Consider the following 18,190-nt stretch of genomic DNA (forward strand, 5'->3'; position numbering starts at 1 on the left):
AGTTCATTCACAGAAGTGACAAATGATGGTAATAAATGGTGGCCGATGAAAGGAAAATGATGTTTTGTAGAAAATGCAACCTGAAGGTAGCCAAACCATAGTTCAGTGCTTAAACAACAAGGTTCTGTTATTTGATAAATACCCTAAGAGATGCTGATTATAGAAAGTGTGAGAGCTTGCATATAACCCAGCACCTGAAACTTACCACATTAAATGCATTTTTTCATCTGGCACATTGACAGTTAGCCAGCCTGCAGCTCAAACAAGGAAAGATAAGAGTTCATGATTACTCATATCTCAAGTGATATGTCCCTTGTCAAATAAAGCAAAACAAATGGTTACTGTCTAAGATGTTTCCTTAAAGAATGTAAATTTGCAGAACTAGTTCAATTTGCCTTGGGTGACAAAAACCATTGTAGTATGACTTGGAATCTGAAATTGTGTGTTTTGTCATTGTTTGACAGCAGGAATGAAAGGGAAAAATAGTCTGATCTTTTACCCTCCTTTATTTTTCTCCCCTCTCTATACTATTTTTGATGGTATTTTTAAACCTATAAATGTTAGTGTGTAGCAAATCTCAAAAGTCATGGCCTTGATTACCAGGTATCAGAACCATGACCACTCTAATTTAAAGTGCAGAACATTTTTTTTAGTTAAGCTTTTATGGTAGTGTTGGTTTATCTGAGAAATAATTGATCCCTTTCAAATTGAACTTCTGAACTTGCTAACTGTTGCCTTTGTGACCTTTTTTTTTCCTCCTCCAGAGCTACTGTCTCCTGGTGTGAAAAGTAAAATTTATAAAGGCCAAAGAACCTACCGGCTCTTTGCAGGTATTTTATCTATGTGCCTCTAGTCCCTCTTACTGCAAGTACAAATTCTGCCTATGGAATTCTAGAAACACTGCAGTTTCCTGCATTATATGAACTATTTTCTTTTAAGTTACAATGAAGTAGCTTGTGGGTGTCAGATTCTTGTATTTAGTGAGGATTTTTTACGTGTGTACTGATACACATACATTACTACATCTGGATTTATGCAGCTCACTCATCCAGCTTTGTACAAAGCCAGGGTTTTGTAACAGGTCCACCATGAGAAATGCCAGCAGAAGCTGAACTGCAGCTGCAATATAACTATCCCTAAAATACACCACATGTTCTTAGAATAGTGTTTCCAGTGTCTTTTAAGATGGCTGTTTAAACATGAGCTCTGCATCCCTTTGAACCCTCAGGATGAGTGTTGCTGGCAGAGTACGAATAGCATATTGTAGGTGGAACAGTTTCATTTGGAGGAGATGATGATTTTTATGTGAGGAAATTATGTTTTTAAGAGTGTTTGTGATGTACATGAAATGTCCAAGTTGGTAGTTAAAATTGGAAGCTCATGTAAGAATTCAGAAGTAGCATTTTTAATAGTGAACAAAGCACTCTGGGCAGTGTTGAATTTCCTGAAGTTTCAAACTCCTACACGGTTTATGATTTACACCTGCTTGTTTGTGTTGGCCTTAGGAGAACATAATAAACTGGAGAGATGGAGATCTTCACTTCTCCATCACCAAATCTCTGCCAGTACTGGTGGCCTTATGTGACTTGATGGTTTGGATTCAGTTTTGTGACCACTGAGGTTACAGAAGGAAATAACATACCTGTCTCTTGTGGAAATTCAGGACTGGTTCTGGCAGTGTAATTTCTTTATTGATAGTGGTTTTCATGGGACAAGTTCAAACAGTGTATTTAAGGTGGCTTGAAGGTTACTGCTGTAATGTTTTTTCTAACTCCCGTGGAAAAGTACAGTGCTTTACTTTCCTGTCAGTCCAGGACTTCTCATGCACAGAAACTGAGCTTGTTAGATGAATTCTAAAGTAGTGAAAAAAGCTTTTGGAGGATTATATTTCAGATATCATGCAAGATTTGCCTAAATATGTAAAAATATTTTAAAAAAACAGTCATTCAGGTTTCAGCTACTGTAAAAAAAAACTCAATTCCCAAATTCCCCCAAATGTATAGTTGCATATTCTGCCTCTTTGCTTTGCTTAAGTTTTTCTTAAAAGATTATTATAATAGGAGCGTGAAGAAACTCTGAGTATGCTTGAAGTGTGTTTCTAGTCTGAAAGAGTGTAAACAATTTCAGAGTTGCATATTTCTGCTCTTATGTTAAACACAACAGTTCCTCCTGGTTTTTATTTTTCTGAAGGATATGGTTAGGACTGAGAACAAGTTAAATGCAGGGGTTTTTTATGTGCACCCTTACAGTTACATACATAAAAAAACCTCTTCCATGTGGAGGCACAAAGCTCAGCCTTAAGCTTTGGGTTGGGTTTGTGCAAGGAGAACTGAGACATTTCTCTGCAGAACTCTCCTGGAGAGAACTGAGGAGAGCAGCCAGTTTGGTTCTCTTGGCAGTAGCAGAAAGTGACAAAAAGCCCCAACAGTCAGAGGGAGAACAACTGGGCTTTGTCATCCAAGTTAGGTGGGCTTTTTTTCTTTCATTCTTTGTGTAAAGTGGTGTGATTTATTAATTTATATTTTTTTTGGCCACATGGAATACTCCATAGTCCTCCCTGATGTTTTTTACAGACTGCTACAGAGTTTTACCTGATAACTTGAATTTATTTTTTTAAATAGTTTCAGTAGAACACTGCTGTTGTTAGCAGAGAGAGCAAGCATGGTGCTTGGAACATCTGGCAAAGCATGGCAGTACCTGACATAAGCTCTGAAGGGGATTCTCCACAGTTGTGAGGCAGATCCTTCCCAGAAGATCTCCTTGGAAGTTCCAAACAGCAACTTTGATGCTTTTTTGGTTCTTAATGTACTTAAACTTCCTCTTAGATTCTTGAGCTTTAGTATAGAGAAACCATACTGGAGGAAGACTACTACTAGTGTGTAAGTGGTGGTTTGGCCCTGGCTGAGGCCAAATGCCCACCAAGTCACTCTTATCTTTTGCCTTCTTAGATCGAGAGAGGGAAATATAACCAAAGGCCTATAATAAGACAGAAACAATTTTGATAATGTATAGCAAAAACAAAGGCTGTGCATGGAAGCAAAAACAAAGAAAGATGTCATTCTCTACTGCCCATCAAGCCAGAGGATGTTCAGTCACAGGGCTTCAATGCACGTAGTGGTTGCTCCAGAGGACACATGCCATCAATGAATGTCCTCACACTTCCTTCTTTCACTTAGCTTATATGTCTGAGCTGATGTCATATGGCACGAAGTACTGCTTTGGTCAGTTTGGGTCGGCTGGCCTGGCTATGTCCCCTCCCAAGATCTTGCTCACCACTCAGCTTACTCACTCTTGTGGCCACTCTGTGGCAAAGTAATGTTGGAAAAGCACAGCCTGGGTGCTGGGCCCAGCAGTAGCCAAAACACTGGACTGTTACCAACACCCAGCTGCAGCACTGCAGAGCGCAGCACTAGAACGATGAGCTGAGGAGAACTAACTCCTGCTCAGCCCAACCCAATGCATCAGAGCATCAAATGCGAGCAAGAGCTGAACACTTCAAGATTCTTACTTAAACCAGATCCTGTCATCTGGCCAAACCATGAAAAGGGCAATAATTTTTATAGTTTTGGTTGGTTACTTTTTCAGTGGGTATTTCCCTTTGTAGAGGGTCTATGAGCATCACCAATCTCTCTTTGCAGTTGTCTATCATCACGGAAACAGCGCAACTGGTGGCCATTACACTACGGACGTCTTCCAAATCGGTCTGAACGGCTGGTTACGTATCGATGACCAGGCAGTGAAGGTGATCAGCCAGAGCCAGGTGGTGACACAGTCTGCAGAACGCACAGCCTACCTCCTGTACTACCGCCGGGTTGACCTGCTGTGAAACCTTGCCCTCTTATGCTGTGTGTGCAAGATACCTGCTTTGTAGAACACCAACTATCACTAACTTCTCTCTTTTTTTTTCTCTCCTGTAAATGCTCTTTGGAGTGAATTTTCTTTTCTTTGCCCCCCCCACCCTTTTCTCCCCCTTCTTTCTTCTATTTTTGTTTGTTGTTTTTATTTCCCTCCTTGCAACTATGGGATAGAGTGATAAAAGGAAAAATGCCTTGAGTTTGTGCACAACGTAGTTTGTGTTGACTTTTGACTTTGCAGAATGAAGTCACTTGCTCGAAAGACTCGGGTCTCGTGAATTATGAAAGTACAAGCAAACAAATAAATACAAACCTGAATTAATGCTGAATCCTAAGAGCATAAAAGTGGATTTGCATTTGATTCCCACTTTCTAATTGCATAGTAGAAGAAAACCCTGCACCAGCAACAGAACTTGTAGATTTCTGTGAAAATGTTTTATCTTTACTTAACTAAAAAGAAAAAAAAAAAAAGGAAGGAAAAAAAAAAAGGAAAAAGGAAAAAAAAAAAAGGAAAAAGAAGAGAAAAAGGAAAAAGAAAAAAAAAGGAAAAAGGAAAAAAAAAGGAAAAAGAAGGAAAAAAAAAAGGAAAAAAAAAGGAAAAAGAGAACTTTTAAAAAATAAATAAAAAAAGCTCTCTCTCTGCTTCCCCTCAATAGGTTTGTTTTTTTTTTTTGATAAGTGGTTAAAATATGAGCTGATGTGTATGAGATGGAAATGGTCCTATGTGCTTCAAAACATGTACAAACTGCAGAGTTGCTGGTTCTGAGTAGGAGGACACGTTTTAATAATTATGCGACGAGAAACTGCTTAAAGTACACATTGCAGATCAAATATTTGGAGTTAAGATGTTAGTCTATATAGATGGGTGATTGTAACTTTATTGCTATTCAGAGATTTCAAACTGCATTTATGCTTCTGTGTACATGAAATTAAGAGAAAAAAACAAAATATGGGCAAAATAATTAAGGTTGATATTTCTTTTAAGTCTGCTTTGTTTAATTTTGCTGTCTGCTCTCCTATAATGTTGAGTTCCTAACTGTACACAGTTTAGTGATATCTAGAAGTATAAAGTTGTCGCCCATCAATAAAAGTCACAAAGTTGGTTTAAGGTGTGTGTGGGGTTTGTTTTTCCTCCAGTGTAAATTCTACCCTGGGAAACCTGAAAAGTTGCTCTCTAGCCCTTTCACAAGGTGTCCATAGCATTCCCTGTTTTGTCTTCTACAGCTTCAGACGTGTTCCCATTTGGCAATGAGCTGGGACTGAAATTTGAGAGGAGAGGGAAAGAGAGAGGGGATCAGTTAGCCCAAACCAGCTAGGAGACTGACTTGGGGCCTGCACCCGGGATGTGGCAGTTGCAAGGCTGAAGAAAAGGGAATTGAATCCCTTCTGTATCCTCTGTGAAAGCCCTGTGTACATCCTGGCCGGATCTTGTCTGGTAGATGCAACGTGGAACTCAAACTGGTCCTTTTGACTGGGATACGGTGTGGTCTCTCCAAATGACTCAGAGTTGTGCACTAGGCCCCTGCAGTGTAATGTCTGGTGCTGTTTTAAAGAGAGAACTCCCACCTGGGCAGGAATGATCTCTGTTAAGACAGCAGCTCTCCTCCAGAGCTATCAAGGCCATCACCCTGCCTATTCAAGACAGGTATGTCACACCTTGAGATAATGCAGTCATTAAAGGCTATCAGCACTGCCCTGGCACAGGCAGGATTGGGCTGTCAAAGTACTAGACCTAGCTGCAATCCTGATGCTGAGGAAGTTTGCTGATAGCTTGGTGCTTGCTTTGGATACTCGACTGCTTAGCTGTTTTTTCATTAATCAGCATAGCTTTTCATCAGTATTTTCTCTTCTGAAAATTACTACTGAAGCACTCTTCTTGATCTTGGTGACATTCCACCAACTCCAAAACAATTTTCAGTCCAAAGCTTGCTTTGATTTTGGCTGGTTGCAGGGAAAACCTCAACTCCTGGCTGCTCACTGGGCACAACGCCCCGAGGCTGGGGCTACCAAGGCGGCATGCCAGGCCACTGCCGAATGGCTGATGCTTCCAGCATTTCCCAACACAGGGCCACCCACGATGGGAATCACCCCAGAGCCAGCGCTGGTGAGACATGGGTTCTGCTTTGAATTTGAAATCAGGGAGGATTGGCAGAGGTTGTTCCAAATAGGAAAGAAACCAGATTTTGAAACTACTGTTCTATGCTGGCTGTTAATTATGCACCCTGGGTGAAGGTGTTTTCTCTACAGCGGAAATCCTTGTGTTGGTTTGGGTTTTTTTTCTCTTGAGCCTATTTTGAGTATTCCCTTCTATCCCCAGTGGGCTGTGAAAAGGTATGTCTGATAGTATAGGTTTACCACCACGTTAACCCAGATGAAAATGTGAGTTACAAGTAGTTAATCTATTTACTTGCCATCAGTCCTTGAAATTAGCTTGGGTTTTGACTGGGCAAGATGGTTTGGCTGGGGAGTTTTAACCCAAGTTACTCCAAAATTACATGTGTGAGTTTGTAGGTAGGACTGGGTATATCTAGTAGAAACTAACTGGACCTCAAAACAGGACTCTTACTGGTGAGGAAGGCTTTTACTATTTACGGATGTTTTTAACCACTCATGGATGGTTTCTAACACAGGTGTTTCAACAGAATACTTCTACATTTTATTCTGGGGAATGGTTGCTGCTTGCCAGGAGGCCTGCAGGGCTTTCCTAGGATTGGAGAATGTGCAATGAAATGAAGTTCAGCTTCTTGCCTTCTGCTGTCTTTTGGAAAGGAAAAGCTGGAGTTGGGCTCAGTCGTGCTATGAGTAACAAATGGGTCCTCTTGGGTACAGGTGACTCTTCAACTTCAGAACAACAGTGTTAAAAGTGGGCTGAGCAGTCTCAAATGGAGTTCAGCACCGCAGAAACAGCTTTAAAAGGGTAAGTAGAGGAAGGGTAGGAAGAGAAATAAAGAACTGGTGGTACAATTAATGAGATTTTAGTGGTGCTTCATTTGACTGCTTGTGCTTCTGCTGAGGTTTGCCTAGTTCCTGCATGTGAGATAGGTTAAACTTGCAGTGTTTGAATTACAATGTAATTGCCTAAGAGGGTTTTACCTACTATAGGCTTGGTCCTAAGAACATCCTCTTTGATGCTTTTTGTTGTCAGAAGGTTTTGGGGGTTGAATGTTGCTGTGTTCCTTTGGTGATTTTCCCACGTTCCTCTGGGGTAAAAGAATAGAAAATGAATCTGTATCACAACTCAAGTTCTGGTCTAAAACTTAGCCCTTTCCCGTTCATAAAACACCTTTTTAAACATCTTACAGAAGTTGTCAGGGTCATACAAGCTGGTGAAGAGGAGCTCCCACTGCAGAAATGCAATTCACTCCGAGTCTGTACATTCAGTTCAACTTTCCACTCAGTGTGCACAGGTTGCAAATGCTATTAGTTGTTTTAAAAGAACAGCAATGAGTAATTGCCAGCTTGAAAAACAAGTATTGAAATCCTCTCTTAGTATGAAGTGGAAGTCATTCACATGGTAGTTTTTGTTTGTTATTTGTTTGGTTTGGGGTTTGTTGTGTTGGGGTTTTTTTTTTCACTAAGGATATTACAAATGCACTTGCTGAAATACTCAAAGGAAATAAAGAGCAAAAAGTGTGTGGCAACAGCCTGATGTGGACACAGAACCATGGTTTTGTGTGTGTGTGTGTCTGTGTGTTAAACCCCTCCCACTCTTGCAAAACAAGGATTTTGCAGCCTTTTGATTATTTGCTTTGTTTGTGAGTGATTATGTAAAAGAGAGAAAACCACCCAAACCCCTCCTTCCCCCTCTCCAATACACCATAGGTCTGGTGGTTGTTTACTGGTGTTTAAACCGGGTTTTAAGAAACAGTTGTTCACAACAGAATACAGAATAGAATGCAGAATTAACCAGGTTGGAAAAGACCTTTGAGATCATCAAGTTCAACCTAAACCTGCACATTAATTCCTAAAGCTTTTGAAACTGGAAACTTTGGGAGTGTGAGCCTAAGAAGCTCGTAGAGCAATCTTACGCTGTAAGCCAAGTCTGCACGGGGGAAGATTTATAGGGGTGAGGGAGAAGGATTATCAGAAACACAAGGAATTTGGGAGTGAGAGAAGGCTGTGCGATTTTTAACTGGGAAACGGTTCCGTTTTCCACCATATACCCCTGAGACACTGTCACACCCGAGGACAGGCTGCGGCAGAGGGCAGTGGTGGCACACGGGAGGTTCCTGGTCTTGCAGCTCTACGGCTGCTGCCAGAATTGCTGCCCACACTTGGGGAAGCTCCCAGGCTGTCAGTGAAGGGTTTATCTCCGTAAATCTGCTCTAAATCTAGCTCTGAATAGGAATGAGGAGTGCGCCTTTGACATGCAGTGGATGTTCCCAGGATGTTCCAAGGATTCATGGGACTGGGGTTTATTCCAGGCTGAAACGACCCGAGGGTTTTGAGAAGTATTTGTATTAGCAAATAACCAGATGTAATAGCTGCTGGAAGTTGTGATTGCAATTCACCACCTCTGGTTTGGGGGGAAATCTCCAGATATGAGTGCTGGGTTAGTGTTTCTGAGCTCTTTCAGTCTGCAGATCTGTACTGACTTTTTCAGTATTAAAAATGGGTTTGATCATCTCTCATTGCAGATGTAAGCATGAAATGTGGCAAGGTGCTATACCAAGGTGAGGGAGGTTGTAGTTTTTAGTTCAGGTTTCACTTGTGCTTAGACTGATTGTTGATGTCCCCAAAATTCAACAATTTTGAGTTTGCTGCTTTTGTGCTTACTGCCTTGTCTTACTGACCTAAGGAGTTGTTTTCTTGCATATCATCAGCAGAGGAAACGTGGAGAAATGTTCTTCATTATGAAAAGGAGGAAAAGAAGCTGCAGATGAACAGCAAAGGGCTATGAAGATGATTAGGGGACCACAACATCTCATATAAAGAAAGGCTGAGGAACTTGGGGCTTTTTAGCCTGGAGAGCAGAAGACTGAGAGGGTGTCTTAACAATGCTTAGAAGTACTTAAAGGGTGGGTGTCAGGAAGATGGGGCCAGTCTTTTTTAGTGGCACCCTACAACAGGACAAGAGGTAACAAGCACAAAATTGAACATAGGAAGTTCCATCTACACATAAGGAGGAACTTTGAGGGTGGTAGAGCACTGGAACAGGCTGTCCACAGAGGTGGTAGAGTCTCCCATCTCTGGAGTCATTAAAAACCCACCTGGACACTGTCCTGTGCAACCTGGTCCAGGTGAACCTGCTCTGGCAGGACGGTGGGACTGATTTGCAGAGGTCCCTTCCAACCTGTATCGTTCTGTGAACCTGGTTTGTCACAGTACAGGCTGCCCTGAAACAGGGGAGCAGCAAGAAAGAATAAAATAGTGGCTCACAGTTCCAAGTATTAATTAGTGTTTGGGAATCAATCTATAAATGCCTGGGTTTAGTCCAGTGAATCAGGTGTTAATTAATCTGTTAATTCATTTGCTGAAGCAGCCTCTGTATAATGCCAAGGCAGCACCATGCCATATGGACAAAAGACTGAAGGACCTTCATCTCATCTGAGCAGAAGAGCAGGATTGGCACAGTGGGGATTTCTTGGCCGCCTATACCCCACTGTGTCATCCTCCAACAGACACAAAGCCCAGACAGGAGGGGAAATGCAAGCAGACAGTGAAGCTGAGGATGTGGTTCCCCCAGACAGGAGCATGGCCATGCTGCTGCCTGCCCAGTGCCCACCAGGAGTAGCTGCTGGTCGTCTTCATATGATCACAGCCAAGTTTCTGCAAGTTTCCTGTTGCCACCATGTTTACTTCATCCCTACTGGTCCCTTCCCTCCATTCTGGAGTGAGAGTCAAAACCAGATAGTAACAGGATAGTAACTATGGCTTTGAGCCTCTCACCCTGCTCTTCCCTCTGCCCCTGCTCAGATTTGGGGCTGTTATTAACTGAGCTTCTATTTGAAGAGGAAATAAAGGAGAATTGTACTTGAAGTTGAAAATCAAGACATACTGTCTGCATGCTCAATTAGGAGGGCAGAGTGAAATCTGTCTTTCTTCCTATTCATTGGCTATTACATTAAAAGCCTTCTCTCCTAATATATACTTATATATGCAGCCTGCTTTATGTGGCTTTTACCACATATGAAATGGAGACGTTATAATCAAGGCAGCAATCATGCTGAATGATTAAAAGTAACTGCTGATTGTTTTGGCTTGGTCAAATACATGACCTGAAACTGCTGACTCGAGACAAAATGAGGTGGATAAAAAGTCTTGTCCCGGGCTGTGCTCATCCCTAAGCACACCCTGTGCCTCATCTATGCCTTGTGCAGTCAAAACACAGTGGTATATATGTTAAAAATTAATTAAATCAAATCTTTGTGAAGTAGCAAGCCTGATGAGGAAGTCAGACAGCGCAAACCATCCTACAGGGACTAATTTCCCATAGGAATGTTTGTGGAGATTGCAGAATGTGGCATTTCTCTGAGATCTGGAAATAATTTGTATACCGGTACGTATAAAAGGAGTTAATTCAGCTTTCTGGTAATTGGAGTGAACAGCACCTTCTGACTCAGGCTTGTGTGGGTTTGGGGTGGCAGTCTGTGTAGGGGCACATTGGTTCACTGCTGTTGGCCCTCATTACTCAGGGAAGTGAGGAAACTGGGGGCTGCAGGCATCCTTTAACTGATGAAATAAGCCTTTTGCAAATAGAGGAAACTCATTGATGTGAAGTGAATCAGAGGAGCAGGAAAGAAGAAAGGAGGAGACGGTGATTTTAAAGTACAGCAGTGCAGAACCTCTTGTCAGCCCGGTTCTGTGTGGTCTTTGAAATGCCAGCCTTGGTGGCAGCCCTAGAGCTGCCCAAAATGCTCTGAGTTGCTGTTAGCAGGATAGAAACTTCAGGTCCAAACGATGGACCATATGTGGTCTGTTCACATACAGAGTTTGTTTTGCAGTAAACAGAAGGGTTTTGTAAATACAGCTGGGAGAATGTGGCCAGTAGGGAAGAGCAGCCAGAAAGGGTGTTGTGGCCATAGCAGGCTGCAGGACTGGGACTGACTGGTGAGAGCCTTGGTTCTGTCAGGGCCCAGCTACAGCTCAGTTTAAAAGGCATAGACTAGGAGCAGTGCTGAAGGTTCACCCCAAGCAATGAGGCTCTGCTCTTTCACTACAAATTCTCGGGAAAGTGGTGTAGGAGATTAAATCACCAGGTATGTCTTGGAGCTGACTTCAGAGGAGTTTCTTTGCTTCAGGGGAGCTGCTCTCTCAGCTGCCAATATTGGCTGCTTTGCTCACACATCGTTGAACAGATCTGATACATCTCATTCTGCCTTTTGAGCGCTGCTGGGCTTTAAACAAGCTACTTAGAGGCACAATATCCTGTAAGCAGTAAACAAAAGTGTTTTGCTCAAAGAAATAAATATTGACTGCTCAGAAGAATGGAATGACTTTTTCCCCCAGGAACTTTGGAGCAAGGACTAGAGAGTGGATTTTGAAAAACACCCAGCTGCTTTGCTTGGATCTAGAAGATGGATGCTGTCCTGTCTCCATGCTGGACCATCACTGATGTCCCCTCTACAGGGGGACATCCTGGGCTGGGGTTGGATCACTCCAGCTGCCCATGGTGCTCCTGAATGGGGGAGATCCCGAGGGTTTCCTGTGAATGGTATCACCTGGATCTGCTCACTCTGGATGTCATAGCATCCCATTGCAGGCTGGTGACTGCTGGAGCAGTGGTGCTGTCATATACTTATGTTGTTACTCATCATACTGATTTACTTTTTCCTGTTTGTTTACTTCAAAAAGAAGAAGGAACTTCCAGCACGTCTTTTGCTCAATCGTTTCCTTTCACAGTGAGTAAAACCACATTTCAGCAGTGGATGCAGGCACAGGGCTTGAGGCGAGCTGGGGATTTCTGGGCATCAGCCATGCAGTGGAAGAGGTGAGGTGAGCCTTGCCCAGACCTCTTACTAACTCTGGATTTTCCTTATTCTCTGGAAATCCTGCTGTGGAAGAAGCAGGACTGAACTGTGGGTGTGTGAGGGGAATGCCAGTGCCGGGAGAGCTTTGGGAACGAGCTGCAGAGGGTGATAAATCTCCTGTTTGTCAGCAAACACCCAGCTCTGGAAAAAAGAGGGCTGCCATGGGGTCTGCTGAGGGCTGGACCCCGCCTCAGCCCTGCTTTGCTGTGGGGTCCAGCAGAGCTGCCTCAGCTCTGGATCAGCAGGACCCGCTGGGGGATTTTCCCGTGGGAAAAGGACCAGGAGACAGCTGGCTTCAGTCCCTCACAGAAAACTCCCTGTCGTGAATTCCCCTCCCTTACCACCAAGCCCCTCACGGTCCCCGCTCGGAGGTGGGGAGGATGTTCCCGGGAACCCACGGGGCTCCGAGCTCTGCCGGAGCACTGACTGCAGAGGAGAGCAAAGCAAGCCCCTTTATAGAACCACCGCCTGCCTCCTCCTCCTCCCTTCCTCCCCGAGTATTGCCTGTTACAGCCTTTGGGAGGATGGTCCTAATTTGCTGAGCCCCAATGACTATCTCCAAACTGCTGAGATCCCAAACGACACCCCTCTGCTTCTTGCTCCTGCCTCCTTTTTGTGGCTATAATTCCCCCCCCTTTTTCCCTCCCCCTTCTTTTCGTTATTACTACAGGCCCGTTGCCAAACAGGATGATCCAGGGTTGTCCTCTGCCTGGAGAGCATAAATACCACTGGGGAGCTCTGTGAGACTGCAGTTGGTATGAGCTGCTGAGCTGAGACCTTGCATTCCTCACACCTCCTAAGGCTTACTTCACCCTTTTTTCCCCCTCTCCTTCCTCCTAGTTTAAATATTTCAGATATATAATTTATTTTCCACAAGCAGACTTGGAGGAGCTACAATTTCCTGGAGATTGGAGGTGCTCAGCTAGGTAAGTGCAAACTTTGGTCCCTGCTTCTGAAATGTGGTTTTTGGGGGGGGGGGGGGGTGGGGGGGGGGGGGGGGTGTGCAAGAAATGTCCCTTTTAAGAAGGTACAAATTTAGTAACTTTTCCCTACACTTGCCTGTGTGGTACAAAATAGCCTAACACTGTCTGAGCTTCCCTTATATGTGCTCCGTAGAGGTTAATGCAAGATTGATAAACATTAATCTTGAATGAATGGGAGGAGCTTGCAAGTTTCTGCACAAAGAGAAAATATCCAAGGGATGCCGGGGTAGCTGACTAGCCGTGGGCACAGCTGGTCTGCTCCAGAAAGCCTGTGTTTGTGCACCTCTGCTCTGAAGCTCTGTCTAAGAGGAATTTCACAGCCTGGCCACATGTTGTGTCTGTTACCAGTGGGTTTTCCGGGTGGTTTTACATAGAAACTCACCCACTTGAGTTCTGTGGGAGGGGATTGTGATGGGACATGCAGATGTTTTGGCCTGTGGCCTCGAAGATGCTGAATGTATGGTGTGTTCTGTGTGGATTATGTGATGTCCTGTGCCAAGGAGCTTGTCATCCCACTCCTCTTTTGAAGCCAACACAATTCTTCAAAGCTTGACATGTGCATGGGATTTAATTCAAGAAGTATGTTGTGGTTTGATCAGTGGACTTTGTTCAGTGGACTTTATGGGTTAGAAGCTGATCCCAGGCTAACTCACCTAAGCTTTGCTGGTACTCCTTGGTAACTTTTGCTGTTTCCTTCCTTGTCATCTTGTTCCATGCATAAATCACAGGTCCTAGGATGTTTTAGCTGCAAACATCCATCACCAAGGAGTAGGCACCCACTCCTATACTTCACCACCTAAAAGATCTATAGCCATAAGGAGTAAGGTGAAGTGAGGATGTAATGAAGTGGAGCAGTCAGCCTGCATGTGGCTTCAGCAGGCAGCACTGCATGCCAGCCTCCAAATGCTACCAGCTCCTCTGCTTTCTGTGAAACACAGACATCATCCATTAGCTTGGGAAATAGCTTTCTAAAAATAATCTTTTCCAAAGTCCAGTACAGCTTTTTAGCTTCCTCAGACCCCAGAAGGAGGCCTCCCCTTTTGTCCCCGTTTTGGACACGCCTCACAGAATATTAAGGAGTTGGTTTCTGCTGACCTACTCTTTTCTGATCGCTCCCAGATGTTTACCTGGCACCAGTATCAAGGGCCTGATATGTTGAAGGGGAGGCTATAGTAATGCTCCTCTTGAACCCATGAAAACAACAGCAGAGGCTTCCTCAGCTGACTGTCAGGTGACAGCTTTTCTGAATACTGTCAGATCCCAACTCAAAGGCAATATGATTTCAATCTTCCCCCATGAGGAACTCCTGATGCAGCCTGGAGGCATTGCCCCAGCTCTGCAGGATGCTTGGACTGACTGAGCTTTAACAAATCCAAGTGTTTTGCTGCACCTGGGTATGGGGATATTAAGAGAGACAAGTGGATGGACATCTGAAACCAGTGAGAGCTTACTGAAACATGAGTGTCTTTCTGATGCTTTCAATTAGGGAGTTCTTTGCTCCTTGTCCCTCTCTGATCACTTCATCCTTCCTTTGGCTGCTCAGAGCTCCCCACCTCAAGCCAAAGCAGAGAATGGAACCTGCACACCCCAAGTGAAAAAGAAGATAGTGCCCAAGTGACCTAATTTTAAGTGCTAGTATCCCCTGGCTGGCAAATGGGATGCAGGGAAGAACATCCCGAGGAATAATGAACCATCTGTTGTGAGGTTTTGGCCGGATCACGAAACCAGACGCGCTGGCTTCATCGCGTAGCCGTGAGTGGGGCAGCTCCTCTGGGCTTTCAGATGTTACAGCTGATTTTTTTCAAGCTGTCCTCTCTGTAAGTTCAGTGTTTGCCTTAAATGGGTGGTGGATTCGGGCTCCCATTTAGCAAAGGGCACCTAGCCAAATGAAGAGGTACAACTGCAGCGTGTGTTAGCCGTCTGTTCCTGCCTGCTCTACCTACAGGGCAGGCTCCAGTCAAAGTGGCTTCTGCTAAATGGCCACATTGTAAACGGCTGTGGCAGAGCATCTATTTTTAAACTCTTAAGGAAGTGCCTCAAAGTAGGAATTGTTCCTTGAATTTGGGTCAGACAGTCTACAAAAGCAACAGCTCGTTTTGCCTCCCCTGCTCCTCTCTAGCCGGGTTAGAAAGTCAGGCTCCTGCCTGGGGGTGGGGAAGCAGAAGCCAACAAACAGAGCTGAGAAGAGGATGAGGTTAAAGCAATGTTTGTCCTGATGATACCAAACGTCCTGTCTTTCAGGTGTGCCTGGAGCTGGGGACAAGGTTTGTTTCTCTGTGTGTGTGCGTGTGTGTGTTCAACTTGCTCTGCAGAGCGGGAAATAATGAGGAGCCACTACTTAATCTGTGCAAATGACATTTCTGCATCATTGTAGCAGGCAAATGCTTAATGCTCTGCCTGGAGAGAGACTGAGGGCAGCTGGTTTTCATCTGCCTTAAGAGAGTGCAAGTAAGAAGCCACAAATACAGACTTTGTCTCTTTTGTGTAGACATTCAACAAGTTTTCTGAGGTTCTCAGTGGCCTCAGAGATTTTTGGGAGTCCACACTTGGGCAGAGCAGCTTATGCTTACCACTGTCCCCTACAGATGCTGTTTTGCTGTGTGGGGAACAGGGGTTTGGGTCTTTGGGCTCAGGCATAGCCTTTCCAGCTGGGAGACAGAAGATGCTTCCTTGCCTTGGATGGTTTCCAACTCATCCAGTCCCAGTATGTCCAAATACCATGTCAGTGGGCTGAAACTTCTCAAATAGTTCCTACTAACCTGGTGTCTGTTTCCTGGTGCTGTGTAGGAATGCTTTCAGGGTGTCAGCAGTGCTGCCAAACTCATCTCCTGACTCAGTAGCAAAGACAGGGATGGGGAAGTTCCTTCCACAATTTAACCCTAAGGAGAGGTGCTATATCTCCACCACATGTACAGATGCTTATTGCCCTTGTGGATTGATTCTGCTCTTAGATCCCACCTAAGGAAGAGTAGGTACTGCAAAGCCATGAAGCACCACATATTTCCTTTCCTGAATAGCTCATGAGCTAAATAAACTCAGCCAAGATGCATGGAGCTCATGAGACGGAGAAGTCAGGGTGGAGGTGAAGAAGAAGGGAGGAAGGGTTTGGAAATGGCAGGTGGAACAGGAACACCATGGAGCAGGGGAAGAGGGTCAAATAAAGCCATTTAATCCCAGCTATGACCAAACTGAGACCTTCTCTTCAAGCCCTCAGTGGTGAGAGATACTGTGCATGCAGGGGAACACCTAATCTGTGTGGGGGAAGACGAGTGCTCTGGCTCCTCTCCAGATCCATATCGCTGGCGGCGCTCCCGCCCGCCGCCAAGTGATGCGTCAGCGAGAGTCCCCAGGGCGTCATTCGCCAGCAGGGACTTGGGCTGCTCGGGGTGACGGTGACACTTCACGTAAACAGGCACTTTCACTGAGCCTGGCAGCTGCTCTGCTGGAGTCTGTTGGCAGAGCGGGACCTCCGAAATAGCTCTTGCTGGTGTGTGACCTCCCTGCGATCTGGGTTACTGGGAATTTTACTTCCCCTTTTATGTACATCTATTCTCCACTTCAAGAGCTGCTCTTTGGGCAAATAGCTTCAGATATCTCTCTGCCTGTGAAAGGATGGAGCTGGGATTATTCACAGCTGTTGGGCATTACTGGGTGGCAACTGGACCCTGGTGTCTTTGGTGAAGAAGGCATCCACTGCCGTGCCTGGGTGATGCTCACTCCCAATGCAACAACAGTGGAGCTCCCTAGTGTCACAAACAGAGTTCTGACCGCTTATGATGTTGTTCAGGTCTTCCTGTCATTGGGGTGGAGGATAATTGCTTATGCTGTAGGCACTGCTTTTTTACAAGCAACAATCTGGGTTGTGTGTCTCCCCCAGTCTTTGGGGGACGTAAGCATGGAGAGCTTCTCTGGCACTGCTCTGACTGCCTGTTTCTCCCCAAAATCCAGACTTGCACTGAGCCTCAAAAGTCCCTGCAAGAAAACCCACCATCATCTTCATCTCCACTTCTGCTGGCTGTAGAGGAGGCGGCATGAATCCTACCCTGCCTTGGATCCTTCCTCTTGGATGTATACTGCTCCTGACAAAGGCAGCTGAAGGCTTTATCTTGCCCAACTCAAGCCACCTGGAGAGCATTCTGAGCAAATATCAGGATGAGGAAACTCACTCCAGATCCAAAAGAGCCATTTTATTCTCGGACAGACAGGAGATATTGATGCTGCACAATAAACTGAGAGGTCAAGTGTACCCAGTGGCCTCCAATATGGAATACATGGTGAGTCCAGCTCCTGCTACCTAACTGTATCTGTACCTAACTTTTCTCCTTTTTTTTTAAAAACTTAATTTTTCTTACAATGCAAGAGATGTAGCAAATTTCCTTTAACGTAAGTTTTTCTTGAGAGGTTTCTTGGAGCATTCCAGAGTGAATGCTGCTTTACATCAGTGGACTGTTTTGTTTGGAAAGGGACACTAATGGGTCATCAAATCATTCACTCCATAGTTTCAGGACTGGTTCCATTATTCATACACTAGCGTCTGGCCCAGCCCTGGATGTATCTCCGGTGATGGTAATTCCACAGCCTGCCTCAGCAGGTTCTTCCATTACCTTAATGTCATAAAAGCATCAAATTTTCCCTAGTGTTTAACCCACGTTCTCCCTGTGAAAGCTTTCAGCCCGTTGTGACTGCTCCTTCAGGACGCCCCAATCTGCTCAGAGAAACTCCTGACGGTCTTTGGGTTGCCATCAGCTACCACCCAATGCTGGAGATAGCATCTGCCCTTTGGTCATACACTTATCACCAGAGGTTTTTTTCATGTGATCTGAGCATCCATGGTACTGCTGGGAATCGCTTCAGGAACTTAGGGACACAGGGCTTATGGAGTGTGGCTCCATTTGCCACATCTGCCATTTCAATCACTGGAAGTAGCTGGGAAAACTTTGGGAGCTCATGGGTGACCTTTAGAAGTGGATAGATTGGTGGCCAAACAAAAAATGTGCTCAATTTATTCTCCCACTTCAGAGGGAGAACTTAAAGGTATGGGTATGAACTATGCCTCTGCCATCAACAATTCAGATTAATAAGTTTGGTGTTTTGTTGGTTTTTTTTTTCTTCCACCTGATGCCAGAGACCCTACTTTGAGCTATTTTAGACATGTCATCAAAATATTGTGGGCCAGAAAATGATGTAGGCAAATAATTTGTGTGTGTGTGTGTGTGCCTTTTCCCAATGTGCAAATATAGTTATGACCGAAACTAGTCTGACTTCAACTGTGTGCTCCTGCTGACAGATGAAATGATGAACGATTTGTTAAGACCATGTTTAAAAGGGTAAAAGAAAAGTACACTGAATGTAGTATAAAATTGTTTGCCAGCTGTGCTGAAAG

At 44.5% G+C, this 18,190-nt stretch overlaps 2 protein-coding genes across 2 annotated transcripts in view; both read left to right on the top strand.

Annotated features, from left to right (window-relative positions):
• The window catches only part of USP10 (ubiquitin specific peptidase 10), a 51,177-nt gene extending 46,861 nt beyond the window's left edge, over positions 1–4,316 (top strand). The window contains exons 13-14 of the mRNA XM_054169899.1: positions 765–830; positions 3,639–4,316. Coding sequence (XP_054025874.1) covers positions 765–830; positions 3,639–3,826 — 254 coding nt within the window. The 3' untranslated portion in view covers positions 3,827–4,316. The remainder of the gene's footprint in view (positions 1–764; positions 831–3,638) is intronic.
• A 12,443-nt stretch (positions 4,317–16,759) lies between these two features.
• Positions 16,760–18,190, top strand: part of CRISPLD2 (cysteine rich secretory protein LCCL domain containing 2) — a 30,115-nt gene continuing 28,684 nt past the window's right edge. Inside the window, exon 1 of the mRNA XM_009904477.2 lies at positions 16,760–17,081. Coding sequence (XP_009902779.1) covers positions 16,839–17,081 — 243 coding nt within the window. The 5' untranslated portion in view covers positions 16,760–16,838. The remainder of the gene's footprint in view (positions 17,082–18,190) is intronic.

Source organism: Dryobates pubescens, chromosome 19, assembly GCF_014839835.1.
Source record: "Dryobates pubescens isolate bDryPub1 chromosome 19, bDryPub1.pri, whole genome shotgun sequence".
NCBI classification, from domain to species: domain Eukaryota; kingdom Metazoa; phylum Chordata; class Aves; order Piciformes; family Picidae; genus Dryobates; species Dryobates pubescens.